This window comes from Candida dubliniensis, chromosome 1 (assembly GCF_000026945.1).
Source record: "Candida dubliniensis CD36 chromosome 1, complete sequence".
NCBI lineage: Eukaryota > Fungi > Ascomycota > Pichiomycetes > Serinales > Debaryomycetaceae > Candida > Candida dubliniensis.
This window is the reverse complement of record NC_012860.1, coordinates 2,931,535-2,946,408: the sequence shown is the minus strand read 5'-3', so window position 1 is coordinate 2,946,408 and position 14,874 is coordinate 2,931,535. Positions and strand designations below refer to the sequence as shown.

The window sequence follows — 14,874 nt, the reverse complement described above, 5'->3', positions numbered from 1 at the left end:
TAATAATAATAAGGAACCAGTTGATGATATTATAGGAAAGTAATAATAATTTCAATATGTGGAAATAAAGAAAAAGGAAAGAAAGAAAGAAATAAGAATTAATTTTAGGAAAGGATTTAAAAGAAAACAAATTAAGTTTTAAGAAAGAAGAAGGAGAAGGAGAGGAAGAAAAAAAATTTTCTTTTAGTTGTTGTGTGTGTGTGTGAGTGAGTGTGTGTGTGTGTGTGTCTCCTCTTTCCATCCTTATTTTGTTAGAAGGTAGTGTCTTTGTGGTATAAAAGTGGGAAGATTTATTAATAAGCAATCACTTACGGGAAGGAAAACCAAAAAAAAGTGCGTGACTTGCGTGCAAATTGTTCAATTGGGTTTCTGTCTGTTTAACACATATCCCATCCATATTTCCTATCTCTTTCTCTCTCCTTACTACTACTACTCGATTATTGTTATTCCCAATGACAAAACAATGCATAAATTGCAAGGAACCATAATGCCAGGCAATTTACTCATTTAAGATCTCTTATCTCCTACTACTCTTCCCGTTACTTTATCTAAATTAAATCATCTGATTGATAAAGTTGAGTTGTCGTCAATCAAAAGATAAAACTTATAATTCCATTTGTGGTGAAGCAATTAATTACTTAGTTTAGAGATTGCTTTAAATAAGCATTGTTATTGTTGTTGTGGCCTCCCCCTCCTTTGTCTTTGTCTTTATTTGTTGAAGATTTTAATCTAAATTAATTGTTTCAACTTTAACTCTCTCTTTATTATTATTGTAAATCAATTTGATTGTGTTATTTCCGAATATTATTTAAGGAAGCAGTGACGAGCCCAACAATTACCCTTTGATCGAGGTAAGAATTAATGTCAGACATAAATTTGAACAAGTCACAATACATCTAACTATGGTTATAAAGTTATTGTTTTGGTCTTACTAGGTTGTACGAGATAGCTTAGGATTTCCATCTTATCAATGTTCCAGTTTTTTAACTCTTTTACGAGTGATATTGTACCTAAACCAAAAAATGTATTGTATAATCTAGGAATTCTTTCCCTTTTCAAGATAAAACATTATAGACACTATAGACATTATTGTCTATTGTCTGGGAATTCTAGTAACATTTTTAGAATATCAACTAAATTATAGTTTAACTATAGTATTTTAATTTTAGTCTTCTCTTTTAAAACTTTGGCTTTATGACAAGTTTCAATTGAACTTTAGATCCGTGACAAGAAAAAAAAAAGAATTGATCAAATTTGACGGTGAGTTCTATTTTTTCTTGTCAATGGAAAAACTACTGAATGACAGGTAAGTAAGTACCTGTTTAGGTCATTAATCATTCAATCATTTGTTTCCTTTGATGACTCTTAGTTTACACTATGCTTGGGAAATGACCTTGTAATAAATTGTGCTACATAGAAACTCATAGAAACTAATACTCCAGCTTTTCTCTCCATAGGTTGAACACCTGCATAACTTAAACTTGAAAAATATGTCTGATACCATCATGACAATAAATTTCTCTTTTAAGTTAATTAATTATTTTGTGTCCGGTAATTTTGTGAATAACTGTATAATCTGCTCCAACGCTCTTGTGCAAGAAGCTTCTCAGTAGTATGATAATGGGTTAAGCCATGTTGATGATAATAACAACAGTTGACACAATTACCAACTATATCGTATATACTATTGTCATTTATGGCTGATAAAAACACGTTTTAGATTGAGTGAGACAAGCAGCGTATTTGGAAAGGCTATTGATTGAACTTTTTTTTTTAGGGTTTTGTAAAACAAACCCTTACTGTGATGTTTCCCGCTTGTCAAAATAACATTAATTGATGATTCTTTGATGAGCCCTGGCTGTATCATATCTTATTTTTTATTTACTAAAAACAATAGCTTCCTATTGAAGCATGAATGTCAGTTGAGATGCTTGTGTTTATAATTGCTAAGAGTGAATTTTATTTTTGGTGGTTTTGCAACAGCAAATTTTAAAGTCCAGTGAAGACCTCTTTTTCATCATTCAGAATCAATTCAAATGATTAAATAGGTTGTTCTTCGTGAATTGTTGCTTTTCATGATACTTTAAGTTTTGGATTAGTCTATAAGATAAATGCACTCACTATTGTTTCGTTACTGCAAATATCGTAAAGTTGATGCTGTTGCAAAACCTGCCTCATTTATCAAATATCCCAAATAACCTAAATCTTCTCAATACAATTTAGTTGTGATTGAATCCTCAAACAATACTCGTAGTACTACGTATGGGTGTTTTCTCTGCATTCAATATTTGTAGATCTCCAAAGTCCCTCTTATCTTTAAATCAAGATACGAGAAGTATTACTAACGATCGTGTGATCTAAAAATATTGTAGGGGATGCGCGGCCATTGAACAACCAAACGGAGACAAAGAAGAAAAAAAAATTTTTTTTCCCAAAATCTTAATCTTTTAAATCCCTTTTATTGTTTTTTTCATTTTTATTCTATATTATACTTATCAACTACTAAACCCAACCACAAGATACATTTTGTATGCATCACCTTTACACGACACGAATAAGCTACCTTAACTTAACAATATGTCACCATCCACCCAACAAGTACACGAACTGAACCAATCAAATGATTCCACTGAGTTGAACAACGATATCCCACTTATTGAATTATCTAGTTTTAAACATGATTCAATAACTTTCCATAAACAAGATTCGTCATATTGGTTTTATGAAAAACTGAAACAATCATTCCCGGGTCAGTCATTTGGATTACAAGTAGAACAAATCTTGTATCACACCCAATCACCATTCCAAGATATTTTGATATTTAAAAGTACAAATTTCGGTAATGTTTTAGTATTAAATGGGATTATACAATGTACTGAAAAAGATGAATTTGCTTATCAAGAATTAATCACACATTTACCAATTATGTCACACCCATCACCTAAAAAAGTTTTAGTTATTGGTGGTGGTGATTGTGGAGTCATTCGAGAATTAATTAAACATGTAAATGATCAAACTGTACGAGAAATTACCATGGTGGAAATTGATGATATGGTTATTAAATTACTGACGAAATTTTTACCAGAAATGGCTAAATATCATAATCATCCTAAAGTGAATTTAATTATTGGTGATGGATTTGAATTTTTGAAAAATAGTAAAGAGAAATATGATGTTATTATCACTGATTCTTCTGATCCAGATGATGGCCCGGCAGAAGAATTTTTCCAAATTAATTATTTCAAATTATTATTGAATGCTTTGAATGAAAAAGGTATTGTCATTATGCAATCGCTGGAAAATATATGGTTAAATTTACCATATTTGAAAGAATTGAAATCAAAAGCAGCTTCAGTATTTTCTAATGTCAAATATTGTCAATGTTATATGCCAAGTTATACTTCTGGTCAATTAGGGTTGATAATTGCTACTATGGATACTGAAAAGGATTTGGTTAATCCATTACGGAAATTTGATCACGAAAAAGAATTGAAATTGTTTAAATACTACAATCAACACATTCATACAAATTCATTTGTTTTACCTACATGGGCAGATGATTATTTGAATAATTGAACTTGATGTGGGAAGGGGTTTCTTTCGTAATATTTTAATCTATTTATAATTTGTCCCAGGCTTATTCTAATAAGATCTTGCATTTGTTAAACTATAGTATTTAATATATATAATTTGTCTTTTCAACGGCACGTGACTTATCTGATGCACTCCCTTGTCTTTTCTTCTTGAACATATTTTATATTGTTATGCACGACCAATGATTGATTTTTGTGTGGTGGAAATAAATAAATAATAAATTTGTAATTCTTGTTTTTTGTTATAGTACACGACCAACCACAATTACAACAACAACAACAATAGCTGTGTTCTTTGAAATCAACACGACCTATCATAATCCTCCCTCTCCTCTCCCACCCAAACAAAAAAAAAAAATTTTTTGTCTTCCAATGTATAAGTGTGTGTCCTTTCTACCAAAACACATTCGATCTTTCAAAAAGGAGAGTAGTGTATCATTAATCAAGTTCGCCCATTTGTTTTTTAAGGTTGCAAAACATTCAAAATGTCCAATCATGAAGATGATTATTCCCAAAACATCGATGAACAGTTGTTACAAAACGTCGATGATTCTTCAACAGGCAATGTCAGAGTAAAATTAGAAGAAATTGCTCATGCTGCTGCATTATCGAAACCACAACAATCACAACAACAATCAAGTTCAGGTACTCCTTCATCTTCTTCTTCTTCCACTGGTAGAAGACAGAAAACACGTAGGGGAATTTCCACAAATGATTCGTCAGTAGTTGATACAGATTCAGTTGCTGAAGCTGCTGCGGCTGCTGAACAATACAAACAACAATATCAACAATTACAACAACAACAACATCACGCTCAACAACAACATTTAGCAGGTTTACCTCAACAACACCACCATCAACAAGCTGGAAGACTCGGTCAAACACAACAACATCTTGGTCATGTACATTCTCATCCTCAATTCCCCCCTGAATTGACTGCAGGTCCATCTGCTGATGAATTATCTGAATATAACATTCAAATCCCTGATCCAATTGTAGATTCCAAACTGAAGATTTATCCTGTCACGGAAAATACTATTACTGCTGAAGGTAATTTGATAACTCGTCCTTATCCAGAACAAGTTTTCAATAGTCGTGATGAATTGAATGAATTTATTGCTGAATTTGCTCGTGATAATGGATTCGGAGTGGTTATTGCTCATTCAAATAAAAAGGCAATTTATTATACTTGTGAATTGGGTGGACGTTATCGTCATAAAAAAAACAAAAAAATCGATGTGAGTAGACAAATTGATGTTGGTGATGGTTATATGTTGGATCCAGACACCAAAACTAAGAAATTGAAATGTCCATTTGCCATGACTGCTTCGTATAAAAAATCTTCTGATTCATGGACATTAAGAACAACTTGTAATGAACATAATCATCCTCAATTGGATCCATTAAGTAATCATCCAATGTTACGCAAACGTTCTGATGAGTTGAATGTGATGATTTTGGAAATGTATAAACTTGGTACTAAACCATCTCATATTGAAAGTAAAATTAAAGAGGAATATCCTGATGTTTTAATTAAAAGAGAAGATATTTATAATGAAATCAGAGGTTATAAACGCAAATTGAAGAAACAAAATAGTCGTTTTGGTTTCCATAATCCATCAAGAATTTCTGCTGCTCAATATAGAAAGAAAGCTGCTGCTCAGGCTGCTGCTGCTGCACAAGCTGCTGCTGCACAAGTGGGTACTGATGGTCATAATGCTGCTGATGTTGATGCTGTTGCCGCAGTGGCTGCTGCAGCTAGTGCTAATGCCTTTTTACAAGGAGCTACTGGTGATCAATCATCTTCTGCAGTTGATTATGATCAATTTCAACAACAACAACAAAATCAACTGCAGCAACAAAATCAACTGCAACAACAACAACAGCAACAGCAACAAGAGGAATTTCAACGTCAGTTTGTTGCTGCTACTCAAGCTCAAGCTGCTGCTGCTGCTCAACAACAACTAGATGAATCTCAATATCAACATTATCAACAACAATTACAAGAACATGGATTAAATGACACTGATGGTACTGCTGCTGCTGCTATTGCTGCCGTTGCCAATGCTAGTCGTCAACATCATCATTATCATACTGACAATGGTGATTTATCAATGGATAATATTGATAGTAGATTGGTTGGTGAGTAAATTACAAAGAAAGAATTGAATTGATATGTATTAAAATAAACCAAAATAACTGATAATTGTTTATTAGGGAGATTGTATTCAATTGTTTTCTTTTTCTTGATGGTACTTTCATTTTTTATTATTATTTACTACAAACATCAGAATACTAAAAAAAAAAAAAAAAAGCATAAAAAAATTTAAGTAAGTAAGTGAATGTGTATACTAGTTAGCGTTTTTAATTTTATTTCTTCTTTTATTATTGTTTTAGTAAAGTGTTTGTATGTTTAAATCATCAATTTAATCAATTTTTATTTCCTTAATATATATGCCTAATTAAATATGTAAAAAATTTAAGTTTCATCATTGAATCTAGTTTCAAGTATCAAAGTATTTCATGTCATGCCTCGTAAAATTTCAATTCCTTCACATCTTTCTTCAAATAATTTCGCCAATTGACCAACTTTTCTACCTCTAATCACCGGTTTTTTCTTTGGTATAGGTATACTATCATTACTATTATTAGTAGTATTCAGATTTAATTTCTTCGGTGTGGTTATATTGTCGTTTTTCCTTGGACTGATGTTGGCGGTGGTGGTGGTGGAAAATTTATATTTTTGGGGTGGATACTGGATTTGTAAATTAGATACATCCGATAGTGATTTCTTATGAGATTTTGTATTATTAATTGGATCTATTGTTTTATTTATAACTGATGTCGTACGTTGGTGAAATCCATTTGATTTAGTAGAAGAACTAGATGTGTTGGTTGTAGTTGCAGGACTATTATCGGTGTTATTTAAGGATAAATTCCGTAAGATATCTTTAGTTTCAATAAAATCGGTATCTACACCAGTACCATTTTCTTCATCATCATCATTACTGCTACTGTTACTGCTACTGCTTTCACTTTCTTGATCTAATGTTATATCATGACTTAAATCATATGATGATGTTTCATGACTGGTTGAGACAGATTCAGTTTGAAGTTTCCCGTCAATAACATTATCAATAGTATAAATTTGGAAATGTTTCCTTATATCTGACCAATATTCAAGTAAATTTTTAAGAAATCGATTGATTATTTGAATGTTTGTTTTATTGGTTGATACTAATTCATGACTTAAACAATATGACATCCCTTTCGATATTGTAGTTGTTGTATGTTTGGTAATGTCATCATTATTAACGATTTTTTGACACATATCTAAAATTTGAAACAACAATTGATCATAATTCTGGGTTTCTTGATGTTTTTGTAATCTATTAATTAATCTTTTAAACATTTTAAAAGTATATTGAAGATTATCACCTATTGGTAATCTAATCAATTCAATATCTATTAATGGGAAAGGTAATTCCAGTAATATTCTTTTAAATAATGTAGCAATTGAATATAAATCCCAATCATTTATCCAAATCAATTGATTTCTTAAAATACATTGATATAAAATATCACATTTGAATTTATTTCCTGGTTTATATAATATTAATTCGACTTTATTACAATTATTCTCCACTATCTTGAAAATTTGATATAGATGATGATGGAAAATAGGATATTCATGAACATTTAATGTAATTAATGGATGAATAATTGGTTGATATCTCATGGATAATTTTAATTCTGATATTTGTAAATCATGTTTAAAAATATTATAAGATATTTTCAAATTAGTTATATCCAAATAATAACTTAATTCACTTAAAGTTTGACAATGAATTACTAAAGTTTGTCTATCACTGGTAGGGTTATTCAATTCCTTGACAAATGTAAATGCACCTAATAATTGATCTAATTGTTCTAAATTTTTCCTAGTGGAATTGAAATTTTGTAATATTGATGTCATTGACTTTAAAAACCAACTATCATGAACAGTATATACTTTAATTAAATTTTTCAAATCTCTTCGATTCAAAATTTTTTGTATGAATTTAATGCCCCATATCCATGATATCTTGTTTAATCCACAACTAAACATAATTAAAACATAGGGTTTTATTGGTAAATAACTCATTAAGGTTATTAAAAATTCATTATAATTTATTATATCTGGTGAAGGTAAATATGATGTATCAAATATATAAATGGGGTAATTGGTGGTTGGATCTCGAAGATCTGATTTATAAAATATTCTATCCATGGGAGAGTCGGGTATGTAATATAATGTATGGAGGCAGAGTCAATCAATCAATTAACAAACATGAAATAACAAAAGCAAGGAATTTGTTGTTGGGGGGAATATAATTGTGATTATAATGAAATGAAATGTGGAAATCTTCACAATCAATGAACTAAAAACAAGCTGTAACAATTGCTACTTTTTTTAAGCAATATTCTAATGGGGTGGGGAGGGAAGTAATCAAAAAGAGAGAGGATGGGTAATGTAGAGCCAAAATCTTCCAATCAAAGAAAGGAGGGATGGAAATGATATATAAAAAGAAGGTAAAAGTAAACGAAAATTGGAACCGGGATATCTGGTTATATTTGTTCAATGAAAGAAAGAAGTAGAAAAACAATTTCAATTCCAAACCTTGTCAAAAAAAGGGAAAAAGACATTTGTTTACAAGAAATTTTGACAACCAAAAAGAGAAGAACTAGCTAAAACGAGAAGATCTGCCATCTACCACCACCCAGTGTTTTTTTTTTTTTTTTTCGTCGTGCGATGTGTCGTGTGAACTTAATTCAATGTGGGCAGAGACATCGCGGTAGGTAGAAATCAACACCAAAATCAATACTTCTTCAAAATTAAATATTTCAATCTAATGATAGATAGTTAGATATTGGCTAGACTTCTTGATTACTCAGGAGTCATTGATAGTTGGTTGAATTGTTATTCCTTAGATGTGTTGTGAAAATATGGCAACCAATCATAGTGTCCATAAATATTCCAACTAAACCATTTTATGCAAGAAATACTTTACAAACTCCCACTCACCTAGCAATAATGGCATTTTGTTGGATTATTTCAATTGGTCTTTTTAACTAACTATCTATTGGTATAACTTGTCAACTAGGATAGGTTGTAAAACTGTTATAAAGAGTTCTAAGTGTTTGGCAGGTTATGTGCAGTCCCCACCAAAAAACGACATATTTTGCCACTCTCTATCAAAATATTTTCTTCAACAACAACTAGAACCGAAAAAAAAAAATATAATTGATGGCAACAAAACCTCTTTATTGAAATCAACCTACAGCTATTTTTGTATTCATATTCTTTAATATAGGTTTTGTTAAAGATTGATTATTACCAATTAGGGATACAAGAATTTGGTTTTTTTGAAAAATGGCACCATCTCAAGAACAATCAAAAGAACAAGTCCAACCACAGACTTCTAAAGATCAACAACCAACTAAATCTGATAAATCAAAAGTTCAGAAAGAAGAGGAATTATCTGAAGAAGATCAACATTTAAAAGATGAATTGGAATTATTAGTTGAAAGATTGAATGAACCAAATCAAGACAGAGCTTTATATAATAAGTATTTGGATACATTGAAAACCTTTATTAAGGAATCAACTACATCAATGACTGCTGTTCCTAAACCTTTGAAATTTTTAAGACCACATTATCCTTTATTAACTGAAATATACACAAATTGGTCTAAGCAATTCCTGGCAAAAGATGTCATTGTTATCAAATTGGCCGATATATTATCAGTATTAGCAACAACTTATTCTGATGAAGGCAATAGAGATTCTTTGAAATATAGATTATTAGCCTCAGATGACACTATTGCCGATTGGGGTCATGAATATATGCGTCATTTGGCTTTAGAAATTGGAGAATCTTTCCAAGAGAATTTAGGAGTCGATGAAGAATTGGTGAGTAAATTAGTGAAATTGGCTTTACAAATTGTCCCATTCTTCTTGAAACATAATGCAGAAGCTGATGCCGTTGATTTATTATTAGAAATCGAATGTATTGATAAATTACCACAATTTGTTGATGAAAATACTTTTGCTCGAGTATGTCTTTATGTCACAAGCTGTGTGCCCTATTTAGCTCCACCAGATGACATTTCATTTTTAAACACTGCTTATTCAATATATTTGTCTCATAATCAATTAACTCAAGCATTAACATTGGCTATTAAATTGGACGACAATGAATTGATAAAACAAGTTTTCGATTCAACTACCGATGAATCACTTCATAAACAATTGGGGTTTATTTTATCTCAACAAAATAGTAATTTCAAATATCCAGGTGAAAACCAAGAAGTACAAGAATGTATTTCCAATGTTAAATTGGCAGAATATTTCCAATATTTGGTTAAAGAATTGAATTTATTGGATCCAAAAGTTCCTGAAGATGTTTATAAATCTCATTTAGAAAATTCTAAATTTGGTTTAGGTACTTCAGGTTCAATCGATTCAGCTAAACAAAATTTAGCAGCATCATTTGTTAATGGATTTCTTAACTTGGGTTTTGGTAATGATAAATTAGTTGAAACTGAAGAAGATAATAAATCGTGGATTTATAGAACAAAAGGTTCAGGTATGGCATCTACCACTGCTTCTCTTGGATCGATTCATCAATGGAATATCAATGAAGGTTTACAAGTGTTGGATAAGTATACTTATTCTGAAGATTCAGAAGTGAAAGCTGGGGCATTGTTAGGTACTGGTGTAGTATCAGCCAATGTTCATGATGAAGTTGATGCAGCATTTGCCTTATTGCAAGAATATGTTCATGAACCAAATAAACTTTATCAAACTGCTGCTATAAATGGGTTGGGTATTGCCTTTGCTGGTTCTGCTAATGAAGATGTTTTGAACTTGTTATTACCATTAGTTTCTGATTTGGATATTTCTTTGGAAATTTCATGTCTTGCTGCTTTAGCTTTGGGTCATATTTTTGTTGGTACATGTCATGGTGATGTCACATCAACAATTTTACAAACATTATTGGAAAGGGATTATACCCAATTGACCAATAAGTTTATCAAATTTATGTCATTAGGGTTAGGGTTGTTGTATATGGGTAGAACTGAACAAGCAGAAGATGTTTTGGAAACCATTGACGCTATTGAACACCCTATTAGTAAAACATTGAAAGTTTTGGTGAATATTTGTGCCTTTGCTGGTACTGGTAATGTATTACAAATCCAAGCATTATTACAAATGTGTACTGCTAAACCTAAAGATCAATTGGATGAAGAAAAAAGATTGGAACAATCTGAGGAGGAGCAAAATAAGGATGCTAAACCTAATGGAGATGAAGATGTGGAGATGGAAGATGCTGAATCAAAAAATGATAATACAACAGAAAATACCACTGCCGCCACCACCACCACTACTACTACTACTACTACACAACAAGATAGTAATAGCAAGAAAGAAAAGGGAGATGGTAGTAGTGCTGCAAGTGATGAAAAGGCACAAGACGACGCAGATGACGATGACACGCTTGAAGAAGAAGAAGAATTGTATCAAGGAATTGCCGTGTTGGGTTTAGCATGTATTGCTATGGGAGAAGATATTGGTCAAGATATGTCATTACGTCATTTCGGACATTTGATGCATTATGGTAATTCTTTAATAAGAAGAGCTGTTCCATTAGCCATGGGATTAGTGTCTACATCTAATCCACAAATGAAAGTTTTCGAAACTTTATCACGTTATTCACATGATCCAGATTTAGAAGTTGCACAAAATTCGATTTATTCCATGGGTCTTGTTGGTGCCGGTACTAATAATGCTAGATTAGCCCAATTATTAAGACAATTGGCTTCTTATTATATTAAATCACCCGATACTTTATTTATGGTAAGAATTGCTCAAGGTATTTTACATTTAGGTAAAGGTACTTTAACATTAACTCCATATAATTCTGAAAGAACCATTTTATCTAAAGTATCTTTGGCATCATTATTAACCATTGCCATTGCCTTATTGGATCCAAGATCATTTATATTGAATGATTCAACCACTGAAACTTCTCATCAATTGTTGTATTATTTGACACCAGCAGTTAAACCACGTATGTTGGTCACAGTTGATGAAGAATTGAAACCAATTAAAGTCAATGTTAGAGTTGGTCAAGCAGTTGATGTTGTTGGACAAGCTGGTAAACCAAAGACTATTACTGGTTGGGTTACTCAATCTACTCCGGTGTTGTTAAATTATGGTGAACGTGCAGAACTAGAAAACACTGAAGAATGGATAAGTTTGAGTAGTTCATTAGAAGGTGTTGTTATTTTGAAAAAGAATCCAGAATATATGGAAGTTGATAGTTGAATTAGTTAAACATATTATTAGTTTATTTTGTTTTATTTTATTTTGTTCTGTTTTGTTTATAAGGGGAAGATAAAACTATTTACTAAAGTTATCAATATAGCAATAAATTGGAATAATGTAAATTGTTGTAATAAACCATTACTACCACTACCATTAGCACTACCATTAGCACTAGTAGTTTGTTTATTCATTTTAACGTTGTCATCACCAGCTGTAGGGGATCTATTATTGGTGGATTTGGATCTAGTTGTAGTTGTAGTAGTGGTTAATATCAATTCACCACCAGTACCATCTTCTTTAGTTCTTGAAGTGATTTTTTCATTATTAGCATCAGTACATTCAATTCTTCCACCTCTAACCACCAACATAATTTCTGTTTTAGACCATTTTTTACAATCAAACAAAGAAGAAGTAGATTTAACTATAGCACTTCCTTTAACTAATTTTAAATTTTTCAAAGAAATTTCTTTAATATTACCAATTAATTCTAAAGCTCCACCAATAATTTTTAATTTGGGGAAAAAATTAATTCTTTCAATTAAACTATTATTTATCATTACTAATCCTCCACCTAATTCATTTAAATTTGGAAATTCAAAATCATTAACAAGATTATTATCTGATAAACTTAAAGTACCACCAATATAATTCAATTTAGAAAATTTCAATTGTTGAAAATTATTATTATTCAAAATTAATGAATCATCAATAAATTCCAATTCAGGTAAATTTAATTTTTCAACATCATTAATATTTAATAAACCAATTTGTTTTAATTTTGGAAATGATACTTTAACATCATTAGCATTAGCTCCAATATGTAATTCTTTTTGAATAGTTTCAACATTACTTTCAATAGTATCTAAAAATCGATTATTATTAATATCTAAATTTTCAATAGAATCTGAAAGAAATCCAGAAAATCCCGTTAATGAAGTATCAGATATAATTATATTATCAATTCCTTTAATTTCATTATTAAAATGAACATTACTTAATATTGGTAAAATTTTCCAATGTAATGTATTTACCCATTTTAAAGCTGGGAATGAAATTAATGCTAATGAAGTCAATTCAATCATTTTAAATGATCCACTAATTAATTCCATTATTGGAGCATCAATTCTTACTGTATCAGGACTTTTTAAAATAGTTAAATTACCTAATAATTTTTCTAAATTAGTAAATGTTATAATAGGATAATCAAATTCACTAATTATAATATTACCAATTATAACTTCACAATTGGAAATATTTTGTAAATCCATTTGATTATGAATTACAAATTCATTTTTCCGACAATGGAATGGAATATCCATTTCAAGATCCATTGATGGCGGTTGTTGTTGTTGTTGTTGTTGTTGTTGTTGTAATGAAAATGGTGGTATTTCTTCCAATGGTTCAACAACAACTAATGGAGTTGGTTTCGTTATGTTTGCCAACTGCATTGATGATGATGACAGTTTATCAACTAAATCTATTTCTCAACATGTTAGTATATCAAATTATTAGATAGTTTGGAGGTTGGTTAAAGCTATACGTACTGAAATGGGATAACTCCCTACCAGTTGTAAATATTGTCAAGGAAATAATTACAAATATAATTGATACTTGCATAGTTAATACGTTTGAACAATGTGAACAAGGAAATTAAATATTCAATACAAGTAAATTATAAACAAGTATATATATATATATATATATATATATATGTATTAATTTGGTTTCAATCTTCAAGTGGTGGTTTATCGTTGGGATTTTTTCGCACCCAAATTTTCAAACTTTGTTCTTTAGAAGATGATTTTAATGAAATTTTAGCATAACAAATATAATCTTAGTTAATAAAAAGTAGTTTTGTATTTGTGGTAAAAAAAAAAAACCCAGTCTGACATTTCACTTTTTTTTTTTTGGAATGTTGTTAAAAGTTGATGATTGAGTAGTTATCAATTCATTTGCAAGTATAGTTCAGATTATTTACTGATTCTTAAATTGGTAGCATCTGTAATTCTTGGGGAGGATGGGGTAGTGTATTTCAATACAAAAAATGAAGATTGTTCAAATATTGTTGAACGAAAAAAAAAAAAAAAAAATAATAATCAAAAATCCCATTTTACCTTTTTATCAACAAAAATTAATTTTAAATTCATTGACAAATATCTTAAAAAGAAAGGGAAGGGGATACCTACAATTAAGACTAAACCAATTATCCACAAATATTATTGCTACTACTACCATTGTCACACACACTCTTTAAATAATGTCTGTTTCATCAATATTAGCAACAACAGCATTATTAACTGTTGGAGGATATATGTTATTCACTGGAGCAGGAGAATCATTTAATATTGGAGAATTTTTAGAATCAACATCACCATATATGTGGGCATCATTAGGAATTAGTTCATGTATTGGGTTTTCAGTTGTTGGTGCAGCATGGGGAATATTTATTACCGGGACATCAATTTTAGGTGCTGGTGTTAAAGCACCAAGAATTACTACGAAAAATTTAATTTCAATTATTTTTTGTGAAGTTGTTGCTATTTATGGATTAATTATGGCAATTGTATTTTCAGCTAAATTAACTAGTGTTTCTTCGAAAAATTTATACACCAAAGAAAATTTATATACGGGATATTCATTATTTTGGGCTGGTTTAACAGTGGGAATATCGAATTTAATTTGTGGTATTGCTGTTGGAGTCACAGGATCTACTGCTGCTATTAGTGATGCTGCAGATTCATCACTTTTTGTGAAAATATTGGTGGTGGAGATTTTCGGATCAGTTTTGGGATTATTTGGGTTGATTGTTGGATTATTAATGACTGGTAAAGCTCAAGAATTTAAATAAAACAAGAAAAGGTAGTTTAGGCAAAGCAAAGCAAACCAAAGCATACAAAGCACTTTTTTTTT

At 30.5% G+C, this 14,874-nt stretch overlaps 6 protein-coding genes across 6 annotated transcripts; 4 read left to right on the top strand and 2 right to left on the bottom strand. All coding sequences in view use genetic code 12, as the record gives it.

The window, feature by feature from the left end:
- Positions 1-2,577: 2,577 nt before the first annotated feature.
- Positions 2,578-3,576, top strand: CD36_12370 (spermidine aminopropyltransferase, putative; the record flags this gene model as incomplete). Its single annotated transcript, XM_002417831.1, has 1 exon — positions 2,578-3,576. The coding sequence occupies one exon, from the start codon at positions 2,578-2,580 to the stop codon at positions 3,574-3,576; it is 999 nt and encodes a 332-aa protein (XP_002417876.1).
- A 502-nt stretch (positions 3,577-4,078) lies between these two features.
- Positions 4,079-5,743, top strand: CD36_12360 (conserved hypothetical protein; the record flags this gene model as incomplete). The annotated part of the gene is made up of 1 exon (XM_002417830.1): positions 4,079-5,743. One exon carries the CDS (start codon positions 4,079-4,081, stop codon positions 5,741-5,743), a length of 1,665 nt encoding a protein of 554 aa, XP_002417875.1.
- A 371-nt stretch (positions 5,744-6,114) lies between these two features.
- Positions 6,115-7,863, bottom strand: CD36_12350 (cell surface biosynthesis and architecture modulator, putative; the record flags this gene model as incomplete). Its single annotated transcript, XM_002417829.1, has 1 exon — positions 6,115-7,863. The coding sequence occupies one exon, from the start codon at positions 7,861-7,863 to the stop codon at positions 6,115-6,117; it is 1,749 nt and encodes a 582-aa protein (XP_002417874.1).
- A 1,143-nt stretch (positions 7,864-9,006) lies between these two features.
- CD36_12340 (26S proteasome regulatory subunit, putative) lies at positions 9,007-11,964 on the top strand (the record flags this gene model as incomplete). Its single annotated transcript, XM_002417828.1, has 1 exon — positions 9,007-11,964. One exon carries the CDS (start codon positions 9,007-9,009, stop codon positions 11,962-11,964), a length of 2,958 nt encoding a protein of 985 aa, XP_002417873.1.
- Positions 11,965-12,020: 56 nt separating this feature from the next.
- On the bottom strand, positions 12,021-13,412 carry CD36_12330 (effector of the organization of the beta-glucan layer of the (spore) wall, putative; the record flags this gene model as incomplete). The annotated part of the gene is made up of 1 exon (XM_002417827.1): positions 12,021-13,412. One exon carries the CDS (start codon positions 13,410-13,412, stop codon positions 12,021-12,023), a length of 1,392 nt encoding a protein of 463 aa, XP_002417872.1.
- Positions 13,413-14,221: 809 nt separating this feature from the next.
- Positions 14,222-14,812, top strand: CD36_12320 (vacuolar ATP synthase proteolipid subunit, putative; the record flags this gene model as incomplete). Its single annotated transcript, XM_002417826.1, has 1 exon — positions 14,222-14,812. One exon carries the CDS (start codon positions 14,222-14,224, stop codon positions 14,810-14,812), a length of 591 nt encoding a protein of 196 aa, XP_002417871.1.
- Between the last annotated feature and the right edge of the window lie 62 nt (positions 14,813-14,874).